Source organism: Microcebus murinus, chromosome 3, assembly GCF_040939455.1.
Source record: "Microcebus murinus isolate Inina chromosome 3, M.murinus_Inina_mat1.0, whole genome shotgun sequence".
Classification (NCBI taxonomy): domain Eukaryota; kingdom Metazoa; phylum Chordata; class Mammalia; order Primates; family Cheirogaleidae; genus Microcebus; species Microcebus murinus.
This window is the reverse complement of record NC_134106.1, coordinates 25,464,870-25,488,851: the sequence shown is the minus strand read 5'-3', so window position 1 is coordinate 25,488,851 and position 23,982 is coordinate 25,464,870. Positions and strand designations below refer to the sequence as shown.

At 39.1% G+C, this 23,982-nt stretch overlaps 1 protein-coding gene across 3 annotated transcripts in view; it reads left to right on the top strand.

Annotated features, from left to right (window-relative positions):
* Positions 1-22,992, top strand: part of SRD5A2 (steroid 5 alpha-reductase 2) — a 44,709-nt gene extending 21,717 nt beyond the window's left edge. For 2 of the 3 annotated variants that reach the window (XM_012788371.3, XM_012788370.3), the window contains 4 exons: positions 12,351-12,514; positions 16,304-16,405; positions 18,336-18,486; positions 21,297-22,992. In XM_012788371.3, coding sequence (XP_012643825.1) covers positions 12,351-12,514; positions 16,304-16,405; positions 18,336-18,486; positions 21,297-21,363 — 484 coding nt within the window. In that variant the 3' untranslated portion in view covers positions 21,364-22,992. The remainder of the gene's footprint in view (positions 1-12,350; positions 12,515-16,303; positions 16,406-18,335; positions 18,487-21,296) is intronic. The other variant, XM_076000651.1, reaches the window with a different exon arrangement.
* Positions 22,993-23,982: the final 990 nt, after the last annotated feature.

The following is a 23,982-nucleotide window of genomic DNA, read 5'->3' as shown; positions in this document are numbered from 1 at the left end:
GTAAGAAACAGAGAAGGTAATTATTTACTTAAAAAAGTGAATTGTAGGCACTGCTGTGATTGAGTGGGGTAGGAAGATTCTGCAGATGATATGGGGGCCTGAGTCCAGATGTAAGGGGAGAGGGAGGCACCAGATTGTGTTTAGTTTCTACGGAGACAACACAGGAAACTAGCCTTTCTTTGCTCTCTAGCTCTTTAATACAGAGAATTAAACATCCTCATGATCCAGTAACTGGCCAGGAGAGTAGATGGTAGAGGTGAGAAGGTTAAGCATCCTGAGAACATCTGGGCAGCTTCCCTACTCCAATAGTGTTGTCAGTGTTCAAGCCAAGAGAGGAAAGATGTGGAACATCTGTTGTTAAAGGGGGGAAGGGCAGGTCCTCAAGACCACCTTGGTGTTTTATGTTTATAAAATTTGGCTCACACATAATGCAACACCTGTCCATGTATGTTTGCCAGTCATGCTATAGTTTAAAATGTACTTCTATGTATATTATCTAATGTCATTCTCACCACAATCTTAGGAGGCAATGGGGAAGGAATTATAATCCCATTTCCAGGTAAGGCAATGGTCACCCATGTCCCTGACCTGAAGCCCAGTGCTTTTCTCTGGCTGCCTGCTTTTGATGAGGAGATCTACGACAAACCTCCCAGACTTTGAAGCTAGGAGTCCACATCCAAAATGCAACTGTGATTATCTGTGACAATTTCCAGATCTTGTCTACTCTTTGTTGTCTGAAAAAGGTCAGATGAATGCTCTGGAGATGTGTAGGGATGGCTAGTGTGTGTGTGTGTGTGTGTGTGTGTGCACAAGTGGGAGGGAGAGAGAGAAAGGGAGGGAGATAGGAATATGAAATTTACAAAATAAAATATCAGTCCTCAAAGCTTCAGGATCCCACTGTCTATATACGATTATCAGTCATGTTTTGGAAAGTGTTTTCTGGAGTTGGGCTCTAGTTCTATGATGAGTGTGGCACGCTGGACTGTCCTTTTCGGGGAGTCACCATATGCTTACGCATGTCGAGGCTTGGAGAAGTCCTGCACTATGTAAATGCTGTTTGATGTTTGATCCCAAACTTAACTATAGAATCCTTTTTTGAGCGTATCACTCATTCACATGTGGTGACAGTACATCTTTCTGAAAATGCCAATTCTGGAATAATTAGAAAGGTTTAGTGTAGAGAACTGGGCTTATCAGAAGACCTAGATCTTGTTCTTACTCCATCACCAATTGGCTTCATTATTTTGGACAAATTATTTAACCTCTTTGGGCTTTAGTTTTCTCATGTGTGAAATTAAGGAGTTTGATAAGATTTTAGCTCTAAAAATCTATCATTCTGTCTCTTTAGTTTTAAAACTACTGTGACATCCTAAAGAGCATTTAAATACATGTGTTTTAGCTTTAACTCTGCCTAATCTACTTTATAATCCAAGCATCCTTTGCTCACCTTTCCAAAATGAAAATGTGAAGCATCACTGAGGTCTCTTCTACCTTTAAACTTCTGGGACTCAAAACAAATTTCCAACCACACAAACCTTTTCAAATCTAAAAACTAACTGATGATGGGTCATCTACTTTCCTAAATGAGATCTTATATCTCCATTACTAGTTCTTTCTTGAACTGTCTGCTCAAGACTATCTGCCAGTTGTCCCCTGCATTGTGCTCCCTATTTCAACTATTGCATTTTTTGTAGCTAATATTTTCATTTCATTCCTTTTTAAGTGACTTTTTTTTCCTGCTTTGAAGGAAACATTTCTTTGAGGACACTTATTGTGATTATTTAAAGTTGTTGTTCTGTTGCAGTAATTCTGTTCCTCCTGATCATATCAGGAGGTACATAGTAATAAATTCTTCTATTCTCAGTGATGCCAAGTTTGGTCACTTGCTTGAAGTGGTGATCTCTAGATGTCACCATTAGAAAAGCATGTTTCCCCTTGTAATTAGCACATAATCTGTGGGCTGATACTTTGGAATTTCTAAGAATGATAAGTTTTCAAACTTTAAAGTTTGTCCTCCATTTATTAGTTGTTCTGAAAAGAAAAGCTTTTGCTTATCAATTGAAGATGAAAACCATAGTTCCTTTTAAGAAGGTAAGAACATAGGATATAGGATAAATGCTTAATTATCTTTTTAAGTTACATTTTATCAGAATAAGTGTTTTGTGTAACAATTACCTTCAAAGGTAGCAAATCTGTTTAAAATATTTTAAAAGTATCACTGTGGACCCATTGATTTCTATTTATTCACTGTTTATAATCAACACTATACAGCCACTATCCTTTTGGATAGTTTGTCACAAATTTGGCCAGTGGAACCCCTTTCCAATTGGCATCTATTTACTTTCGACAGCCCCCATCTCCTCATTAATCTTTTATTGTCTCCTTACTCTCCAACACAATAAAGTATGTCTGACTCACTTTATATTGCTCTCTGCCTCTGATGTGGAATTAGCTATTTCTCCAAGGCACCCCGCTTCCTGCAGGGAATGGTATTTACCAATGAAGATCTGGAGGCTCAGGGTACTTGTTGCTGCTGAAATGTCAATACTCCTAGGTCTCTTGGTGGAGACCCACGTTTAAAAGCCATGAGTCTATGTTGATATTTCCAATTCAAATTTAACATTATAGTTTTTCCTTTGATTTCTATTTTTGTGTCTTTTCTTTTACACTGAAAATCTTAGTTCCTAATCATAATAGCATATTTACCTTATGTGCTCTGTTTGATAACATATATATATAAACTAATTTACAAGTTTCAATATCAGCATTACTGATAAAAACAAAGTGAATGGAAGTTTATTATCTCTTTGCCATTCTTTCTGAGCTTACAGTATATCCTACTAAGAATATATGACGTTTTGTACATTGTTCAAAAATCACTTGAAATGATTTTCACGTGTGTGGTCACATTACCAAATTTACATGTAACTGGGCTCATACTTCAGTTTGTTTTCAATTGTGCTATTTGCTCTTTCTGCACTTTGTGATATGATTTTGTTTTTTAAATATGTAAAGGTACTTACATGGCCCCAAATTCAAAACTATATAAAAAAGGTAAAGTCAGTGAAGTTTCACTCCCATCTCAATCTTTTCTACACTTTATCCTCCCCCTCTTTCCTGCATTCTATAGGCAAATATTTTATAAAATTAATTTCTAATTTATGATTTTAGGTTTCTTTTTTGAAAAAATAAGCAAATGTGGCCACTTTGTTTAACAGGTTGTCATTTCCTCACAATGTTAACATAACCATCTGACCTAGACTTTCCACTCCTAGGTATCTACCTAAGAGAAATGGAACTACACATTCATGTAAAACTTGGACATGAATGCTCACAGCAGCATTGTTCAGAGTAGCTAAAAAGTGGAAACAGTTCAAGTTTCTATCAACTGATAAATGAACAAACAAAATGGGGTATATCCATATAATTGAATATTACTATGCTATAAAAAGGAACAAAATAGTGGCACATGCTGAAACATAGGTGAACCTTGAAGGCATCATGTTAAAGAAGCCAATCACAAAAGACCACATATTATATGATACCCATTTATATGAAATCTACATATTTCAGTTTGTCTAGGTAGATCCAAGAGACAGAGGGTAGATCAGGGGTTGTTGGACTCTTGGGGGTGGAAGAAGGTGGGAGTGACTGCTACCAGGTATGAAGGTTTTGCGGGAATAATGTTCTGGAATTAGTTAGTGGTGATGGTTGCACAACTTTTTGAATATAATAAAAATAACTGAATTGTGTACTTTAAAAGAATAAACTTTATGTGTGTAAATTATATCTTAATAAAGCTTTTATAAAAATAAGTAAATATGTATGTATATTTTATTTCACTTCCTTCATTACAAAAAGGCAGCACACTCTATGCACTGTTTTTCTGCTTTCTTTTTCCACTTAAAAACCTAGAACTTGGATGATTATGGAGGGAATTACACTGAATTTACAAAACCAACTTAAAAAGGTTACCTATGTATGATTCTATTTACATAATCTTGACATGATAAAAGTATAGAGGGGGAGAGCAGAAAGTGATTGCTAGGGGTTGGGGCGAGGTAGGCATGTATGGTGGTGGCTAAGAAAGGGCAGCATAAGGGGTACTTGTGCTTATGGGGGCATAAGAAAATATACTGAGAGCTTGGAAGTTTCATAAAATACTATCTTCTCAGTCTTATACAAATATATTTAAAAACTTGAATGATATGGATGACTTTCTGTGGAAATAAAAATTTTTCCATCAAGATGTCCCAGAAGACATTGATAATATAAACAAATCAATTGGCATGAAACAAATAGAGATGTTGTCAAATAGTATTGTATTACACTTTTCCAGAGAAACAGAACTGAAAGGACATATATAGATATCCAAGAGATTTATTGTGAGAATTGGCTCACTGCATTATGTAGGCCAAGAAGTCTGAAGACATTCTGTCTGCAAGCTGGAGAATCTGGAAAGCCAGTGGTATAATTCAGTCTGAGCCTGAGAATCGGAGAGGTGGCGTAGGGGAGGAGTGAGCAGGGGAAGGGTGTGCTGGCATACATGCAGTGCTAGAGCCCAGAGGCCGGAGAAGCAGGAGCTCTGATGTCCCAGGGCAGGAGAAGAGGGATGCCCCAGCTCAAGAAGAGAGAGCAAACTCACACTTCCTCTACCTTTTTGTTCTATGTGGGCCCTCAACAGACTGTGTGACACCTGCCCACATTGGTGAGGGCAGATCTTCTTTACTCAGTCTGCTGATTCAAATGCTAATCTCTTCTGAAAACACCCTCACAGACACACCCAGAAATAATGTCTTACCAGCTATCGGAATATCCTTCCGCCTAGTCAAGCTGACACATAAAATGAACCATCACAAACATGAACATCCCCTCCTTCCAATAATACAGTCCTAGATTGATTTCATAAAAGACTTCTATCAAATCTTTAAAGACTGGGTGATTCTAATGATCTTTATGTAATTCCAGAACATGGTCAAAAGATGAAGGCTTTGAGATTCTTTTAAAGAGAGGAGTCTAACATTATTTTCAGATGCTGGTATACCTAGAAAATCCTATAAAATAAATTTAAAAAAAGATTATAGACAAGGAAATTCAGGATGTGACTGGAAACAAAATTAATATTAAAAAAAATCAAAAGCCACCTTCTATTTGCTAGAGAAACCAGCTAAAATATGTAAATGAAAAATCCCATTTACAGTAACACGAAAAAAGATGAAAAAAACCTAGGATTAAAAATAACAAAAAATGTCCAAAACCTGTATGTAGAAACCTTAAAACTTACTGAGGGACAGACACAAAAGACCCAAGTAAGTAGAAAGGTATAACCTGTACCTAAACAGAAAAATAATGTTAACCACAACCTAATATAGATAATGTTAACAACAACACACATACACATATTGAGCTCTTTTATTTGCCTTGTTCTAAGCACTTTGCATATATTGACTCATTTAATCCTCACAACCCTATTAGATGAAAATGAAGAAACAGACACAGTGAAGTTAAATGAAAAGGTCACAGAGGGAGTGGAAGAGGTCCTACATTTTAACTTCTATACAATATTGCCTGAATTTTCTCTTAACTTAAAAAATTGAGATAAAATTTATATACTATAAAATTCATCATTTCAAAGTGTATAATTCAGTGGGTTTTATAATAGCATATTCAAAACGTTGTGCAATCATTACTACTATCCAATTCCAGAATATTTTCATTACCCCTAAAAGCAATTCTGTATCCTATAGGAGTCACTCCCTGGCCACCATGAATCTACTCTCTGTCTCTAAGGATTTGCTTATTCTGGACATTTCAAATCAATGGATTCACATGATATAAGATTTTTGTGACTGGCTTTTTCACTAGGATAATGTTTTCAAGGTTCATCCATGTTGTAGCATATACTGATACTTCATTCCTTTTTATGACTGAATGATATTCCATTGTATGGATATACCAAATTTTGTTTTTCAGTTGATGGACACTGTTTCCACTTTCTGATTACTAAGAACAATGCTGGTATGAACATTTGTGTACATATTTTTGTATGAACATAGGGGGGTCTTCAAAAAGTTCATAGAAAATGTACATTGTGAAAAAATTAAATATGAATTTCAATTTTGTGCACCAAAATAAACTCATACTAGCTTGTTATAATATTTCTGAACAGCATCTATTTTGAGCCATTAAAAAGGATAAAATGTCAGTTTCAAAAGAGCCCCTACAAGAGCAACATGAATTCTGCTAAACTTGAAACAAAAACCAACATCAAATTCATGACAAAGCTTGGTGGAAGAATGGTGAAATCATTGATGATTTATGAGAAGTTTATTGGGGCAATGCCTCAACGAAATCAGCAATTTACAAATAGATACCTCATTTTAAGAAGAGACAAGACAATGTTGAAGATGAAGCCTGCAGCAGCAGACCATCCATATCAATTTGTGAGGAAAAAATTAATCTTGTTCATGTCCTAATTGAAAAAGACTGACGATTAACAGCAGAAACAATAGCCAATTACACAATTCTGACTGGAAAATTAAAGTTGAGCAAACTTTCCACTCACTGAGTACCAAAACAATTGTGCTCAGATTAGCTGAAGATAATAACAGAGTTTTCAATGGAAATTTTAAAACAAGTGGGATCAAGATTCTGATGCATTTCCTTGAAGAATTGTAACAAGAAATGAAACATGGCTTTACCAGTGTGATCCTGAAGACAAAGCACAATCAAAGCAATGGCTACCAAGAGGTAGAAGTGGCCCAGTTAAAGCAAAAGTGGACCAGTCAAGAGCAGAGGTCATGGCAACAGTTTTTCTTTGGATGCTCAAAACATTTTGCTTGTTGACTTTATAAAGAGCCAAAGAATAATAATATGTGTTTATTAAGAGAGTGTTCTGAGATAGTGAAAGCTTTAGTAGAAAAATGCCCAGATAAGCTTTACCAGAGAGCCTTTCTCTACCATGACAATACTCCTGTTTATTCCTCTCATCAAACAAGGGCAATTTGGCAAGACTTTTACTGGGAAATCATTAGGTATCTGCCTTACAGTCCTGATTTGGCTCCTTCTGACTTCTTTTTGTTTCTTAATCTTAAAAAGTCTGTAAAGGGCACTCATTGCTCTTCAGTTAATAATGAACAAATGACTACATTGACATGGTTAAATTCTCAGGCCCCTCCATTCTTTAGGGATGGACTAAATGGCTGACAACATCACTTACAAAAGTGTCTTGCCATTGATGAAACTTATGTTGAGAAATTAAGTATATTTTTTATTTTTATCTTTTAGTTACAAGTTTCCATGAACTTTTTGAAGTCCCTTTATATGATTTCATTTCTCTTGGGTATCTACCTAGAAGTGGAATTGCAGGGTTATATGGTATCCACTGTGTTTAAAATTTTGAGAAACTACCAGACTGTTTTTCAAATCAGTTGCACTATTTTACATTCCAGCAACATATAAATGTTCCAATTTCTCCACATTCTCACCAACACTTGTTATTTTCTGTTTTTTTAAAATTATAGCCCTCCTCATAGTTGTGAAGTAGTATATCATTGCAGTTTTGATGGACATTTTCATAATCTCTAATGATGTTGATCATCTTTTCGTGTGCTTATTGGACATTTGTATATTTCATTTTAGAGAATTGTTTATTCAAGTCTTTTGCCATTTTAATTGGGTTGTGTTTTGTTGTTGAGTTATAGAAGTTCTTTATATATCTTGGTTATAAACCCTTATCATATATATGATTTGCAAATATTTTCTTCCATTCTTTAGGTTACCTATTCTTTTTATTGATAGTATTCTTTGGTACACAGGTGTTTAATTTTGATGAAGTCCAATGAATCTATTTTTTCTCTCTTCCATTTTTGAAAATTGTTCTGCTATATTTAAAAGAAAAATAGTTTCACATCTTTTTCTGTCAGCGCATTTAATGTTATTCCACTGTCTTCTTGCCTCCATGATTTTGATGAGAAATCAGCTGTTAATCTGTTGAGGCTACTTCCTATATGAAGAATTGCTTCTCTCTTGTTGTTTTCAAGATTCTCTGTCTTTGTCTTTTGTCAGTTTGATTATGATGTGTCTAGGAGTGGATCTTTTTTTTTTTATTTTGGCATATTATGGGGGTACAGATTTTAAGGTTTCAATAAATGCCCATTTCCCCACCTCCCCCCAAAAGGCTGAGTCTCCATCATGACCATCCCCTAGATGGTGCACATCTCACTCATTATGTATGTATATACCCGCCCCCCTCCCCCCTCCCACCTGCCCAATACCCTATTACTGTAGTACCCATGTGTCCACTTAGGTGCTACTCAGTTAATACCAGTTTGTTGGAGAATATATCTGGTGCTTGTTTTTCCATTCTTGGGATACTTCACTTAGTAGTATGGGTTCCAGCTCTAACCAGGAAAATATAAGATGTACTATATCACCATAGGAGTGGATCTTTATGAGTCTATCCTATATGGAATTCACTGAGCTTCTTGAATCTCTATATTAATGTTTTTCATCAAATTTGGGAGAAGTTTGGTCATTATCTCTTCAAATATTCTTTTTGTCCCTTTGTCTCTCTCTTCTTCTCTGTCTTTCAGACTTTGGAGGCTTTGTTTATTCTTCTTAATTCTTTTTTCTCTCTGTTCCTCAAACTGGATAATCTTAATCAACCTATCAACCTATCTTTAATTTCACTGATTCTTTCTTCTGCCTGGTCAAATCCACTGCTAAGTGCATCTAGTGAATTTTCCATTTCATTGTACTTTTCAACTCCAGATTTCTATTTGTTTCTTTTTTTTAATTATTTATATGTCTTTATTAAAATTCTCTATTTGAAGAGACATCATTCTTATACTTTCCTCTGGTTCTTTAAGCATGGTTTCCCTTAGTTCTTTGGACATGTTTAGAATCTTATTTAAAGTTCTTGGCCAGTAAGTCTAACATTTGAGCTTCACAGGCACAGTGTCTACTGATTGCTTTTCCTCTCCATGTATGGGTTGCATTTTCTTACCTCATTGCATGCCCTGAATTTGTTGTTGAAAACTAAACATTTCAAATAATATAATGTTGCAACTCTGGAAATCAGATTGTCTTTCTAGGGCTTGTTGTTGTTGCTGCTTATTATAGTAGTTGTTTGCTTAGTGGCTTTTCTGAACTAATTCTGTAAAGTTTGTGTCTTTGTTGTTATGGCCATTAAAGTCACTATTTAGTTATCTTACTGGTCAGTTAATGACTGGACAGAGAATTCTTTAAATACTTGGAATCAATAAGTCTTCCAGTCTTTGCCAAGGATATCTGTGTGCATGTTAGGGCAGTCATTCACCTCTGCATTAGCCTTACTTGCTACCTGTGAAGAGCCACAGGTCAGTCAGAGGTGAGACCTTAGGACTCATTCAGATCTTTTCTGAGCATGTGCATGACCCTACACATGTAGATTCCCAGGAGTATATCTGAGCTTTTCAGAGCTCCTATGGACATCTCATCCTTCAGCTTTTTCTTTCACTCTTTTTGGTTGGTCTCTTGTTTGCCTGCCATGTTGTTATCTCTCTCTCTCTCTCTCTCTCTCTCTCTCTCTCTCTCTCCATTCATTTATAGTGATCTATCTATCACCTCAGAGCACCATGCTGTTAAAACATTAAAAACCATCTCTCTCCCCATAAATTTTCAGCACTGGGTAGATTTGAGTGAGATGAAATAAAGACAAGCCTTTAGAGCAAGGTCTTCTAGGGAACCATCAGACAAGTAAAATAATGACTTCTCTTTAGTAATTGAGGCTTTGAAAAAATTTCAGTAGATTCAGGGGGTACAAGTGGAGTTTTGTTACATGGATATATTGTATAGCAAGGTATGTGGCTTTAAAAGAGTCATCTGTGTTCTGCTCCCTCCAGTCCTGGGAATGTGGGCTGTTATTTTTCAAGGCTGCACAGAGCTAGGAAGGGGGAGATGGGACTAGGGTAAGTTAAAATGTGACAGAGCTTGCTTTTCTCCTTGTGCATGGGTTGTACTTAGCCCTTACTGAGATTAAGCCATTTCCTTGCCTACATCTCCCTAGGTTGCTGTGAGGCTTTGGTTAATATTCAGAATTCTGAAAAAGTTGATTCTGACAAATTTTTTTTGCCAGTGTTTTCTTTGTTTTATGGAGGGGTGAATTCTGGAGGTCCTCTTTCTTCCATTTTTATCCTCTTAATTAATTTTTAAATTTAAGAGTATGTCTAAACTTTGTGGGGGGGGGAGTGGGCAGTTTGGGTGTTCCACAAGTTAATTTTAAAGTTCACATGAACAAATAATCAAAAATAACTTGAAAATCTCTCAAAAAGTGTAATGTCATGAGAATAGTCCCACCCAGGATTAAGACATTTTAAAACGATAATTATTAAAACAGTATAATACTGGCAATAAATAGATTAATGGAACAGAACCAAGACTCCAGAGAAAGAGCCAATACATATGATAAAGTGTATAATACTAATGGCAATGCATATCAGTGGGGAAAGAGATAGTAAATTTACTGGCATTAGAAAAAAATTAAGTTGGATTCTTACCTAACTTCTTACAACAACATAAATACCAGAAGGACTACTCCCTTTGCCTAGAAGCCTCTGTCACCATGTATTCATGGAGCTTGGTCCTTCACTTTATTTAGTTCTCTACCAATTTGCACCTCCTCAAAGAGAGTTTTCCCAACCACCCTATCTAAAATGGTTAAAGAAACTGATCACTGAGTGTTTTTCCATTTTCCGTAAAAGGAAAGAGTCCAGGAAGGCTCAATTCTTTGTATACTATTTTGGCTCAAATAATGTAATAACAGAATAGTAGGGATTATCCTTAATTCTTTTTAGTATCATCTATTACATCCTATCTGTTAGCTTAGTATTTCTGGCTCTAGGTCCAAAACATGTGCCAACTGGACACCTCACTTCTCGCTAACTTTATTAACTTTATCCTAGACCACATGACAATCGCCTCTTGCCTGGATTTCAGCAATAATCTCCAAAGTGAACTTTCTACCTTCACTTCTCTTTTTGTTAACCCATTCTCCAAGCAGCAGTCATAGAGAACATTTGAAAGCACAAATGACCAGAGGATCAGTTGCATGAATACCAAAGGTTTAAACAGAAAAAGAAAATCATAAAAATAATAGGAAAATTGAGAGTTATAACAAAATAATCTCAGAGTAGGTACAACTGTTCTGGAAACAATCCAAATATCCATTAAAGTAAAATAAAGATAGATAACTAGATGTCATATATTAATACATGAGAATAACATAAAATAATGAAAATAAGTGAACTATATCTATGTACAACAACATTCTTGGGTCTCACAAACAAATGATGAGTTAAAGAAATAAGATGTTAAAGAATGAGAATCAGAGGGTATGATTCCATTCATATGGAATTAAAAATGAGCAAAATAAACTATAGTTTTAGGGATGCATCCGAATATGGTAAAATTATAAAGAAACAAAAGGAGATAATTATTACAAAAATCCAGATAGTGGTTACCCCTGGGGTCTGGGGTGATGGTGGTACTGTGAACAGGGAGGGACACAGGAGAGGCTTCTGGGTAATGGCGATGTTCTATTTATTGACTTAGTTACTGGCTATATAGGTGATTATTTGTTAGTTATTCATTAAACTATTTACATAGGTTTGTGAACTTTCCTGTATGGCTGTTATATTACATCATAAGATAAGAAAAATTATAAAGAGGATGTAGTATGTGGTCTAGTATTTAGCATTATATCTTGGGTAAATTTTTATTTTGAGGGTATTTATATTTTTTAAACTCTTCATCCTACATTCCTCTAGATTCATAATTTCTAACATTTAGAGGGGTTTCTCTTTTTCTTTTCTCAAGGGATTTTGCAGTCCACTTTCTAGGGACTACTGTAATATCAGTAGTTAATCATATTAGAGAGACACTGTGAAAAGCTGTGTAATCAAGGAACTGCTATCAAAATACCATTCTGCTCTTTGTGGCTTTGCTTTTTTCCCAATATAAAGTAGATTTCACTTATAGATTTATAGAACGCTGATCTCCAATCCTGGGCTCATAAAATTTGATTTATTAACTACTGGATGTGGATGATCTTTACCTTTCAAGGCCTTTGTAAGAATAAAATAAGGTACTAAATGGCAGCTCGTATGGCTTTTAATGAAACAAAACAAATTATAGCTTAAATGGTTGCTCTAGAACGAGATATTAATGTTCTTTCATTCCACAAATGTAAGGGAAAATGGTTATTAAAAAATAGGTTTGATGTGGTGATCTGTTTGAAATCTTTTCATCTGATTGTTTGCTATTTCTCTTTTTTGACAATGGATCCTAACCTTTTCCCCCATATATCTCAGGACATTTGTTTACCCACTGCTCAACAGAGGGAGGCCTTTTCCACTTGCAATAATTTTCAAAGGCTTTGTCTTCTGCATGGGAAATGGAGTCCTTCAAGGCTACTATCTGATTTACTGTGCGGAATACCCTGATGAGTGGTACACCGACATACGGTTCAGCTTGGGTAAGAGAATCTGACCTGTTCTCACTCACTCTCCAGCTAATACCCACCATCGCCTCTCTCCACCCTACTGCAGAATCCTCCTCACGATCCCATCTCCTCCTCACTCACTTCCACTCTACTCTTTTTCTACATGGCATCCAGAGAGATAGGTTAACAACATAGCATGTCATTTCCCATCTCAAAACTCTCCAGTAGATTTCCATCACTCTCATGATAAAATACAAATGACCTTACCACTACCTAGAAAACCCAAATATTCTTGGTCTTTCTGATTTCCCAATCTCCTCTCCTGCCTCCCTCCACCTCACTTCTTATGCTCTAGTCCCAGTGGCCTTCCTGCTGTGCCAGAAATTGTCATGCTTGTCCTGCCCCAGAGCTTTTGGAGGGGACTACTCCCTCTGCCTAGAAGCCTCTGTCCCCACATATTCATGGAGCTTCGTCCCTCGCTTTATTTAGGTCTCTACCAATTTGCATCTCCTCAAAGAGAGTTTCCCTGATCACCCTATCTGAAATAGTTAAAGAGGCTAATCGCTGATTGTTTTTCCATTTTCCATAAAAGGAGCTAGAGTCCAGGAAGGGTCAATTCTTTGTATACTATTTTGGCTCAAATAACATAATAGCAGAAAAGTAGAGATTATCCTTAACTCTTCTTAGTATCATATATCACATCCTGTTCATTAGCTTAGTATTTCTGGCTCTAGGTCCAAAACATGTGACAACTGGACAGCTCACCGCTCCCTAACTTCGTTAACTTCATCCTGGTCCATGTGACAATCACCTCTTGCTTGGACTTCTGCAATAACCCTCAAACTGAGCTTTCTACTCCACTTCTCTTTTTTGCTAACCCGTTCTCCACGCAGCAGTCATAGGGAACATTTGAAAACACAAATGACCAGAGGATTAGTTGGATGAATACTGGCACCTGCACATAATAAGTATTCTACGACTACAAAAACAAAGAAACAAACATACAAAATCAAAAGCCTGGAGATCTCTGTGTGCTCATGTGGAGACACCTCTAGGATATACAGTTAAATAAGAAAGTAGGATACATGCTATGCCTGTATAACTAACATATATAGTATGGTATTTTTTAATATAGAAATGAAATAGAAGGAAAATTGTGTGTGTGTGCAACTGGAAAAGGAAATATTGGAAGTATAAAAAAAGAAACCAACAAAAAAATTTTTCTTCTCAGAGTAAAGAGAGCAGGGTGGGTGGGCAGAGCTTTTCTTTCAACATAGTTTTGTCCTTTGAATCATGAAACTTCATTTCTCAATTTTTTAAAAACTCTAAATTGAAGAAAAGTTTCCTAAAATTAAAAGCAAACAGACAAATGTGCCTAATTATGTATTAAACTGGTAATATAACCACGCAGGAAAATGATTTATGCCAGTTTACAAAAAACACAGCAGATAGAGAAATAACTTAAACACCTCCGTGAGGAAATAAGCTAATCGTATCTAGAAAAGGGGAAGGACAACTGTCTGATCTCTTCAACAAGTCAGTGTCTTGAAAAAAACAATGGAAGGGGTCTGGGCTAGATGAAAAGAGCCTTAAAGGACATAATGACCAGATGCCAGCTATGATCTCGTATCAGATCTTGGTTTGCACAAACCACCTGTAGGGGGGATTTGAGAAACATCTGAGGAAATTGGAATATGGCCTAGATATTAGATAAGATGAAAATCTGGAAGGATTTAAACTAATGTGCTTCATGATAGTAAATTCTGGGTGGTGGGAATAAGTGTCTTGGTTATTTTAAATTTCTTCTAATTAGTGTTTAATATTCTTTGTAACATACATATTTCTTTAGCAATAATAATAAAGAGAAATCAAATTCTATTTCTTGCCTGATTAAAATCTACCACTGACTTCCTATTGCACTTAAAAATCCAAATGGCTTTGGATTTGATGTGGCTTTCACTTCTGCCCTGCCCTCATCTCCTCCTCCCGGCACCATCCTCAGGCATCAGGACCTTGGCAACTGGGGCTCCTCCCGCCACCAGATCTCTGTCCCTCAGAGTTTTGCATTCTCATTATTCAATCCTGGGATAAATGTCAAATTGTCAGAAAAACTTTCCCTAGCCACCTCATCTAAAGTAGAGACACCTCCACACCCCTAACTTTACTCTCTCATTACCCTGCTTTGGTTTCCTGTAATACATTGATCATTATGTGATTTTTACTTTGATTTTTAATTCTTTGCAATTCTTTTCTGCGTTCCTCCACTGAAACGTAAGCTCCATGACTGTTCTTCTCACTACTGGCTCTCTGGTGCTTAGGAAAGTGCCTGGTCCATAGTAAGTCCTCAGTGAGCATTAATGATCTTCATTCCTTCCTTTTGAGATGCGTCCTGTTAGAACCTACATTTTATAGATGAGGAAACCGAGGCTGAGAGAGGTGAAGGGACTTGCTCAAGGTCACACAGGCAGCCAGTCTGAGGTCCCTGCTTTCTCCCACTGCTGTGCATGCTCCCCCTCCTCTTTCCCTCCCCCAGCTGTCCCGAGGCGCCTTTTCTTCCAGGTCAATGATGTTTTGACTAGACAAGGTGGAAAATCATTGTTTTTATATCATGTCAAATAAAGTGAGAGTAGATCTAATTATTTTCCTGATTTTTGCCTGATGCATTTTGATCCGCACAAATGTGCCTTCTGGGGGGGGGGCGGGACTGGGCCCCTGCGTGGGGGTGTGTCTCTGGGCTGTGGCGTCCTCCACTGCCTCGCAGGACCTCGCACCCTGACCCTGGCTCTCCATGCCTCAGACCAGGGCCCCTTCCGGACGGGAGGATGTACATGCGGAGACACCTCCGGGATATGTGGCTAAGTAAAATGAATAAAGGTGTGAGCAGTGTGTGTAGTGTGCCACTTTTTATGTCCGAATATGTGTGTTTGTGGGGGGTAGAAGTCAGTTTGTTGGTGGCCAAGACCTCCAGGCCAGCTCACGTTACTTTCACGAGAGCAGGTGTGTCAGTCAGGAATGCTCTCAGGCAGGAGTCACAGAAAACAGACTAATAGTGACCGAAACAACTCAGAATTCATATTTCTTATATAACAAGAAGTGCCCAAAGGTAGGTTGCTTGCTGACGCCATTGCTGACGCGATTAAGAACTCAGGCGCTGTCTCCACTATTCTTAGCCTATTTACCTGTGGTCCTCTTTGTTAGTCACTTCATGGTTTCAAGACAGTGGCTGTAGCTCAAGGCATTACATCTGGCAGACAAGGCAGGAGGAAGGAGGAAGTTGAGGCACCTGTTTCATCTGCTCCCTTTACCAGAAAAGCAAAAGATTTCCAAGGAAGTCTCGATAGGAGTTCCCTTTACATCTTATTGGCAGAATTAGGTCATGTGGTCACCTTTCACCTTTCCAGCCTCTGCACTGGGGGATGGCAAAGGAGAAGGGGTTGGCATGGGCAGTAGAGTTAGCCACCCACAGTTTGAGTGTTTCTGAATGAGCCAAAGCTTGCTGTCATTCATTCATTCATTCATTGATTCACCTAAATGTTGGACAACATGATGTTGCCTCCTCTCTCCTCCCACCTGTCTCCGTCAGTGTCCTTATGCACTTGTAGCCTTTTGGTCCAGGAAAAAGCACAACTCCTCCTCTATCTAGGACCAGCCCCCATCACCTTTTTTTTTTTTTTTTTGCCATATTTTAGTACCATTCTTAGATTTAGAAATTAAATTCCCCCTCTTTCATTTTTAGGAAAAAAAATCCTTAGCTTGTGAGAAAAAACACCAAAATCCAAACACTTTTTTTTTTAACTTCTACCTTCTCTCTTCTTTGCCAAGGTGTCTTCTTATTTATTTTGGGAATGGGAATCAACATTCACAGTGACTATATATTGCGCCAGCTCAGGAAGCCTGGAGAAACCATCTACAAGATTCCTCAAGGTAATGTATTCCCTGCCACCCAGATTCCTACTCCTCCCTGGAGCCTGTGCCAGGATCATGCTTGAGTAACAGACAGAGAGGGGGCAGCCGCGGCCTACACCATACCCTACATCCCGCTTGCTCTTGACTTTCCCTCCACTCCCTGCCCCACCCACAGCACATCTGCATTTCCAACCTGAGCCCAGCAGCTCGGGAGAGCTACAAGAGCCCTCAGGGAGGTGCGAGATCACAATATCCTGAAGGTGGGAGACAGTGGGAGGTCTGGGTAGGTTGGGATCAGGCTACATCCTAGTTGCAGCAGGTAAGATCATCATGGACAGAGTGTCGATCCCTTTCTAGGTTAGTAAATGAAGCTGAATCATGCATGATCAACAAATATGTTCCCTCCAATTGATTCTAGACTTCTTTAGAGAGTAGATAAGGGTAGTACTTGTGCATTTCCTACCACTTGTATATACTCTTAAATGTGTCGAGAACCATATTCACGTAATCAAAAATTAGGAAGGGAGGTCTTACAAGGACAAGCACATTTTTGGAGATAAAGGTGCAGAATATTTGAAATCCTAACTGTTCGTAAGAAACCAGGCTGTGAGACTGACAAACATAAGCAAGTGGGAGTAAATCAGTCCAGGTAATCCTTTGATATATTTATGTGGGTATTTGTATAGGTCAGTGGCTCCCACCCTGTTTTTCTGAGACAGAGTCTCACTCTGTCATCCTGGCTGAAGTGCAATGCTGTCATCATAGCTCACAGCAACCTCAAACTCCTGGGCTCAAGTGATCCTCCTGCCTCAGCCTCCTGAGTAGCTGGGACTACAGGCCTGCGCCACCACACCCAGCTAATTTTTCTACTTTTTGGTAGAGATGGGGGTTTCACTCTTGCACAAGCTGGTCTTAAATTCCTGAGTTCAAGCAATCCTCCCTCCTCAGCCTCCCAGTGTCCCACCCTTTTTGATGTATGTACAACCCTTTATTTATATCAAAAAATTTCTGAATTATGACATAGTGTTAGTGCAGATTAATATCCACTGATTAAGAAATTAATGACAAAGCTACTATGAATTCAGTAACACATTGAAATGGATTTGAATGTTGTTAATATCCTAACAGTGCCTACATCAAACAAAAATAATACAGTAGGTTGAGATGTACCATTTATTGTATTCACGGACAATTTATAGGCCCTTTGCATTAGATCAGCAGTTCTCTCCTAGGGCCTAGAGAATCTTATTTCAGGAACTGCTGATGCAATGTCATCCTTAAGGAAGATAACTTTAAGGGGCTTTGATTTTTTTTTTTTAATGTTCACTCCATAACTAGATAAATAAAGAAAAGCAGAGAAAGTTTGTCAAAAACCAATTGTCAAGTTTAGTTTCCAACTTTTGATTTGTGATAGAAAGAGAATGATTTAAAAACAAAATATTTTCAGATAACTATAGAAAGAACAAAATTGTTTTGGTTTAACTTCTCCAGTTTAATGTGGGTCATAAAATTTGAGTGTGGATATATTTAATAGCATTAGAAATATGATGATTTCTAGATACAATTCTGAAAGAGGAAATACCTGGTTGGATAGAAATGAAACATTTAAAACCAATAAAAACAGAAAGACCTCCTCAGCCTCCAGCAGGACAAATACCTGCAGCTCCTACTCCCTACTTTAGACTTGAACAGAGTATACTCCTTTGCAGAGGTGGGAGAAGGAGGAGAAAATCCCCAAAGAAAATCTAATTACTCTTCCCATAAATTCTGATTTTTATTATTTCAATACACTGTGTTATTTCACTTTGTGTGACTGTGAATGTAAACTTTCCAGGGAAGAAGTGAGAATGTAAGAAAGAAGTGGCTTGAAAACTCCCCTTAATAGAACGAAACAAATGTCATGATAGTTTCATTCTGATTGTTGATTTTTTTATTCTTCTGCACGCAGGTGGCTTGTTTACATACGTTTCTGGAGCCAATTTCTTTGGTGAGATTGTTGAATGGATCGGCTATGCCCTGGCCACGTGGTCCCTCCCAGCGCTTGCATTTGCATTTTTCTCACTTTGCTTCCTTGGGATGCGAGCTTTTCACCACCATAGGTAAACTTTCCAACAAAGGCGGCAGCACTCACATAGCTTTTTCCCCTCCAAATAGGATTTTAGCACCTGGAGTCAGATTTAGAAACCTAACATTTATTTTTATTACGGAAGGCTGATATAATCATTGGATTAGTATATTCTGACTTCTTGGGTTTTTTACTGAACCTGGAATTTAACTGGATGAGAGTAACAGCAACAACACTTTTCCTGAGAGCAAAAGGAAGCCCATGCGGACAGAGGCACCTGAGGGGGCGGCTGGGACGTCAGCATGCCCGCCGTGTTGAGGAAGGCTGCGGGGAGAAGCCCATGTATCCACAGGACTTGGTTGACCCAGGCTCTGCGTCCTCCTAGGAGGCCTGCCTGGTGATGGTTAGTGCTTGGCAGTCAATTCCAGATAAAGAGTCAAGAGGCAAAATAAGTCACTTCCATTCCACGCTCCAGTTAAATTCCCTTCCACCGTGTTTCTCGCAGTGTGTTCCACGGGCAGGACCATGGTCAGCACTCCCCAGAGCGCCACAGATAACGCTAAGGTACAGCAGGACAGAGGGGGAGGGGGGACACCAGCCTGCGGCCTATGCGACTGTTTATTTTGGCTGCTGCAAGATTTGGTGCTAATGGTTCAGGTAATCATAGAGCCTTGGAAAACTCCAGAAGGATATTTTCCCTGGAATTGGGTAATACCGGGGCTTATTTTAGTCCCCGCCCCCGCCTCCCTTTCTCCCGCACTCCTTAAACCTCAGCCGGGTCCAACGTCCGCTTCCTGGGAAGGTGGGACGAGCTTTTGCGGGTGGTGGAATTTTAGGACGGCCCCACCTGCTGGGAAGTGCCTGGAATCGCAGGCGTTTAGAGCCCTTCCCTCCGAAGGTCTAGTAAGCTTCACTAACCCCACTAACCTGGGGTGGGGTGAGGACAGAATAATTAAATAAAGGTATTGCTGGAAGAGAAAGGATAACATTCTCCGTTGTTATTAGGCTTTAAACCTGAGTGCGAATTTCAGATCTTTTCCCTAAAATTCCTTTTGTGGCAAGAGAAAGTCTGTGATTCCTGAAGCCAGAGAGAGGAGGGTAGGGATACTCCAGGAAGGACTGGCCTTGGAACCAGGACCCTGGGGGGACCCCTGAAGCTTTTGCCTTGGTGTTTTAGTCTAGCTAATGACTCCCTGCATAGTTCTGAAGGTTAAACTAAGAATGGGTTCTTTTCTTCTGAGCAGACTTCAGGAGACCAGCTCAGAAGTGAATAAAATAGCTGCTCTCCTAATGGCCCATCCCTGCCACCTCCTAGCCCTGGCAGGGGAGGGCGGCAGAGGGTTCCTAGCCCAGAAGACAGTCACAGCGGTCCTCGCCACTTCAGGCTGGCTCTGTTGCCCACCAGAGGCCGAGGGGGGCTGGGAGAGGAGGGCGCATCACCCCGCTCTGAGGGTGCTTGAGAAGCAGGGGCTCCACCGGGCCTGGGCGGGGGAGACCGTCGATTCCACCAGAAGTCTCCAGCCGGTGCAACAACACAGTCCAAACTGAAGGCTCAACCTGTTATGTCAGGCTGCCCAGAGGAGGGCCAGAGGGCATCTTTTTTATAGTGCTAACGGGGCTTTGTGCAGCATCCCGTAAAGCAGCCCGTGTTCATGGGACAGGGAGCACACAAAGAGGAGCTCCCCAGGCTTCTCAAGTCCCAGCACCAAAAATCAGCCCCTCCTGGAACACACTTGTCTGCAATTCAAACTAAGGTACTTAACAGAGCGTGTCATCTTGATTATGCCTTGAGGGCTGACCAGCTTCAACTGGTTAGGAGGAAAGCCCAGTAACTTAAGGAGAAAGGCTTCTTACAAGATGCCTGAGTCTCCTAGGCTGTTGTAACAAATTACTACACACTGGGTTGCTTAGAACAATGCAAATTTACTCTGCCATAGTCCTGGAGGCTAGAAGTTTGAAATCAAGGGGTAGGCAGGGCCATGCTCTCTGTGACAGCCCTGGGGAAGAATTCTTCCTTGCATCTTGCTAGCTGCTGGTGGCGGCTGGCAGTCCTTGGGGTTCCCTGGCTGATAGCTGTGTTGCTGTAATCTCTGCTTCCGTCTTCACATGGTCTCCTCTCCTGTGTTTCTCTGTCTCTTTGTCTCGGTTCCTTTTAAGACACAGTCATTTTGGATTAAGGGTCCACTGTGCTCCAGTATAGCCTCATCTTAGTTATATTTGCAATGATCCTAGTTCCAAAAAGGTCACATTCTCAGGTACTAGGAATTGGGACTTCACATATCTTTTTGGAGGATGAAATTCAACCCATAATACAAGGGCATATTTTCTTGGCATTCCCAGGCCTCATGAAAAGATATTTTCCTGGACCCATTGCCAATTCTCTGGGGTTAACTTTCCCCATGGTCTTTGGAGTCTTTTGTTCCCTGTGTTTCCCAGCTGAATCCAGATAGGTGCTTCTTTCTGGATATTACATTTTTTTAACCTGGTGAAATATATATATATATATATATATATATATATATATATATATATATAACATTACAATTTACCACTTTAACAATTTTTAAGTGTAAAATTCAGTGACATTAGATGCATTCACAGTGTTGTACCTAACCATCGCCACACCGCCCCTCTGGCTATGACTTTTTATTTCCCAGCACAAGAAGCTTCAGCATTTACGAGAGGTCGGCTGTAGGAAGGACAAAGAGGATGGACAAATGACCCTCTGGAATAGTCAGGTCCTGAATGCCAGTAGCTTGACTTGCAACAGGGATTTCAGACACAGCACACCTCAGCTGTTGATCACTGCTCCATTTGTAATTATTCCTTTCTTGTCTTTTTCAGGTTCTACCTCAAAATGTTTGAGGACTACCCCAAATCTCGGAAAGTGCTTATTCCATTCATCTTTTAAAGAAACCAAATAAAAAAGGAGCAAACCTCCTGGAATACTGGTGAAAACTGTCAAGCTGCTGAGACTGTAACTTTCATGATATCATATTCCATGAAATCTCCCATATGTATATACATTAGTTCTCTTGGTGTTCTGCCAGCTGGCCTGGGATTCTGAGTGGTGCCTGCTTAGTTTACTCCCACCCTGCCAGGGATCCCCATCCCCATCTCCTGTTGAACCCTTTCCAGATGGAGACATTTGCTTCTTAGCTATTCCTCTTAGAAAGTGCAAAACGTCCCATAAGTATTTTCTTCATTGGTTAATCCAAGTAAAGGTGGCTTTATACGTACTCTCTATTCATGTTGGACAGCTCTGTAATCAAGAATGTTTTGAATTGGGGCCATGCTTCTAGAACTTATTAAAGGTACACATTTTGTTCCTGGCCAGAGTAGCAGAAATTTAAACTTTGAAACCACATTGACCCAGAGCAAACCCATTCCTAAAAGAAAATCCATTCATGTCTTCCTTCTTTTTCAATTAGGAAAGATATGAAATTATTAAGCACACCTTTAATAGAGGATCCCTTTCCTCCTACTGCAAAATGAAAATGCATTAACTCCAGTTCGTATTTGTGCTGTGTCTTAGTTGATGAGTACCTCTGTCTTCCAGAAGTTTCACAATCCCCGTTGGAGATATTTTAGTCTAACCCAGAACACTGGTGTGGGTTTTCTTGAGGGCCAGGTTTTAATGACCACAAAGAAAAAGACATGACCCTGGTTTCCTCCCAAGAGAGTGGAAAAGTGTTTTACAATACACATTGCAAACTCTTATGTTCTTGGAAGCTGGTGGGCATATCCAAATAATGAGAAAGTGTTAGGTAAGGAAAATTCATGATTAATCACTTGACTTCACACTTCTGCTAAAAAAAAAAAAAAAAAAAATTCATGATTAAGATCACATACTGCTTATCTTGACAAGATGTCTACAATGATGGGAAGTACATCAGAAGCACTGAGCAACTTTCCTCTACTGGAATCTCTTCATCACAGTCCTCAGGACCTGTTCAAGAAGGTGTCTACTAGGGGTAGCCTGAACATCAGCCTTCGATGGTCCTGAGGGCAGAGGCTGAAAATTGTAGGCAAGGGTCACATCTGGGCAGAAGACCTGTTTTGTTTGGCTCAGACATATAGTTTGATTTTTTCTTTACATTCAAAATTTCAAAATTAGGAGGTTTCTACATAAAACTCTGGCATTCTAATTTCATTTAAAAAGCTGAAGTCTCTGGGCCCACAGGGCCTGCATTCCCACATGAGGAGTGGGACCAAGTCTCCAGTGAGCATTTGAGTTTGCAACCTCTTGTCGGGAGGTCACCCTCGTGTGGGTGCTGAGATAACGGACTCTCTGAAAAAGGGGACGCACACTTGTAATCAGCATGTATGAAAATATGTTTCCTCAGGCTTAGGTGTGTGGAAAGCATTGGCAATATTTGCTAAACTCCACCAGATGTGGTGCTAAGTACAGAAACTCACTATATAAGATACACAGGAAACTTGAAAGGTGTGAAGATGGCATAGATTACTAAAAAGATACAAATTATAATCATATAAATAAATGTTTTTGCTGTTCATTAAATGTATTTCAAATCATGGATTTTAAGTAATTTTGTTTGAATTAAAAGATCCTGGGATTTGTGGAGATTTTCCCAAGGTATTGAGCTGTGCTTGCTCACCCCTGACCTTCTCCTCCACCCTGCACCCCACGTTTATCCCATCTTTACTGTTGTTTCTTTCTTCTTCTCTCTTCATTTTGACAAAATGAAACTGCCAATTTGAAATTAGCAGCCAGGAGCTGGAAATAAAGTGATATGAGTAATAGAGCTTCTCAACCACGTCTCAGAATGCCAAAAACGTGCAAGTGAGGTGTAGGAAAATGTGCTAATGTCAGATGCCCGCCCTGCCCCCTGGTGCTCAGGAATACACAGGGAATAAACATACTCAGTGAAATAAATCTTCAGGTGTAGCTTGAACTCTGTAAAAGAAAAGACTTCCAGTTCTCTCCATGACATTGAAAATTGCCTTTCTTAAGTGCTTTATTGTATTACCATGTCAAACATCCAGGCCAGTCCTTGATAGGTAATACCTGCTTAATAAACGACAGCTAATATAATATTTTTCCAGTTTTCAAAATCTGAGGACAAAACTGTTATTTGGCAATTGCATTTTTGGCCACAAGAGGGTGCTTTCTAAAATTTTATTTATCCCAACCCTGACTTCATTTGCTAATTTACATATTTTGAATGGAAAAAAACCTCCAACCCTATTGCCTTTTCAAAGTTAGCATGATTGTGGACATTCTTTTTTTTTTTTTTTTTTTTGAGACAGAGTCTCGGTTTGTTGTCCAGGCTAGAGTGAGTGCCGTGGCGTCAGCCTAGCTCACAGCAACCTCAAACTCCTGGGCTCGAGCGATCCTTCTGCCTCAGCCTCCTGAGTAGCTGGGACTACAGGCATGCGCCACCATGCCCGGCTAATTTTTTATATATATATATCAGTTGGCCAATTAATTTCTTTCTATTTATAGTAGAGACGGGGTCTCGCTCTTACTCAGGCTGGTTTTGAACTCCTGACCTTGAGCAATCCGCCC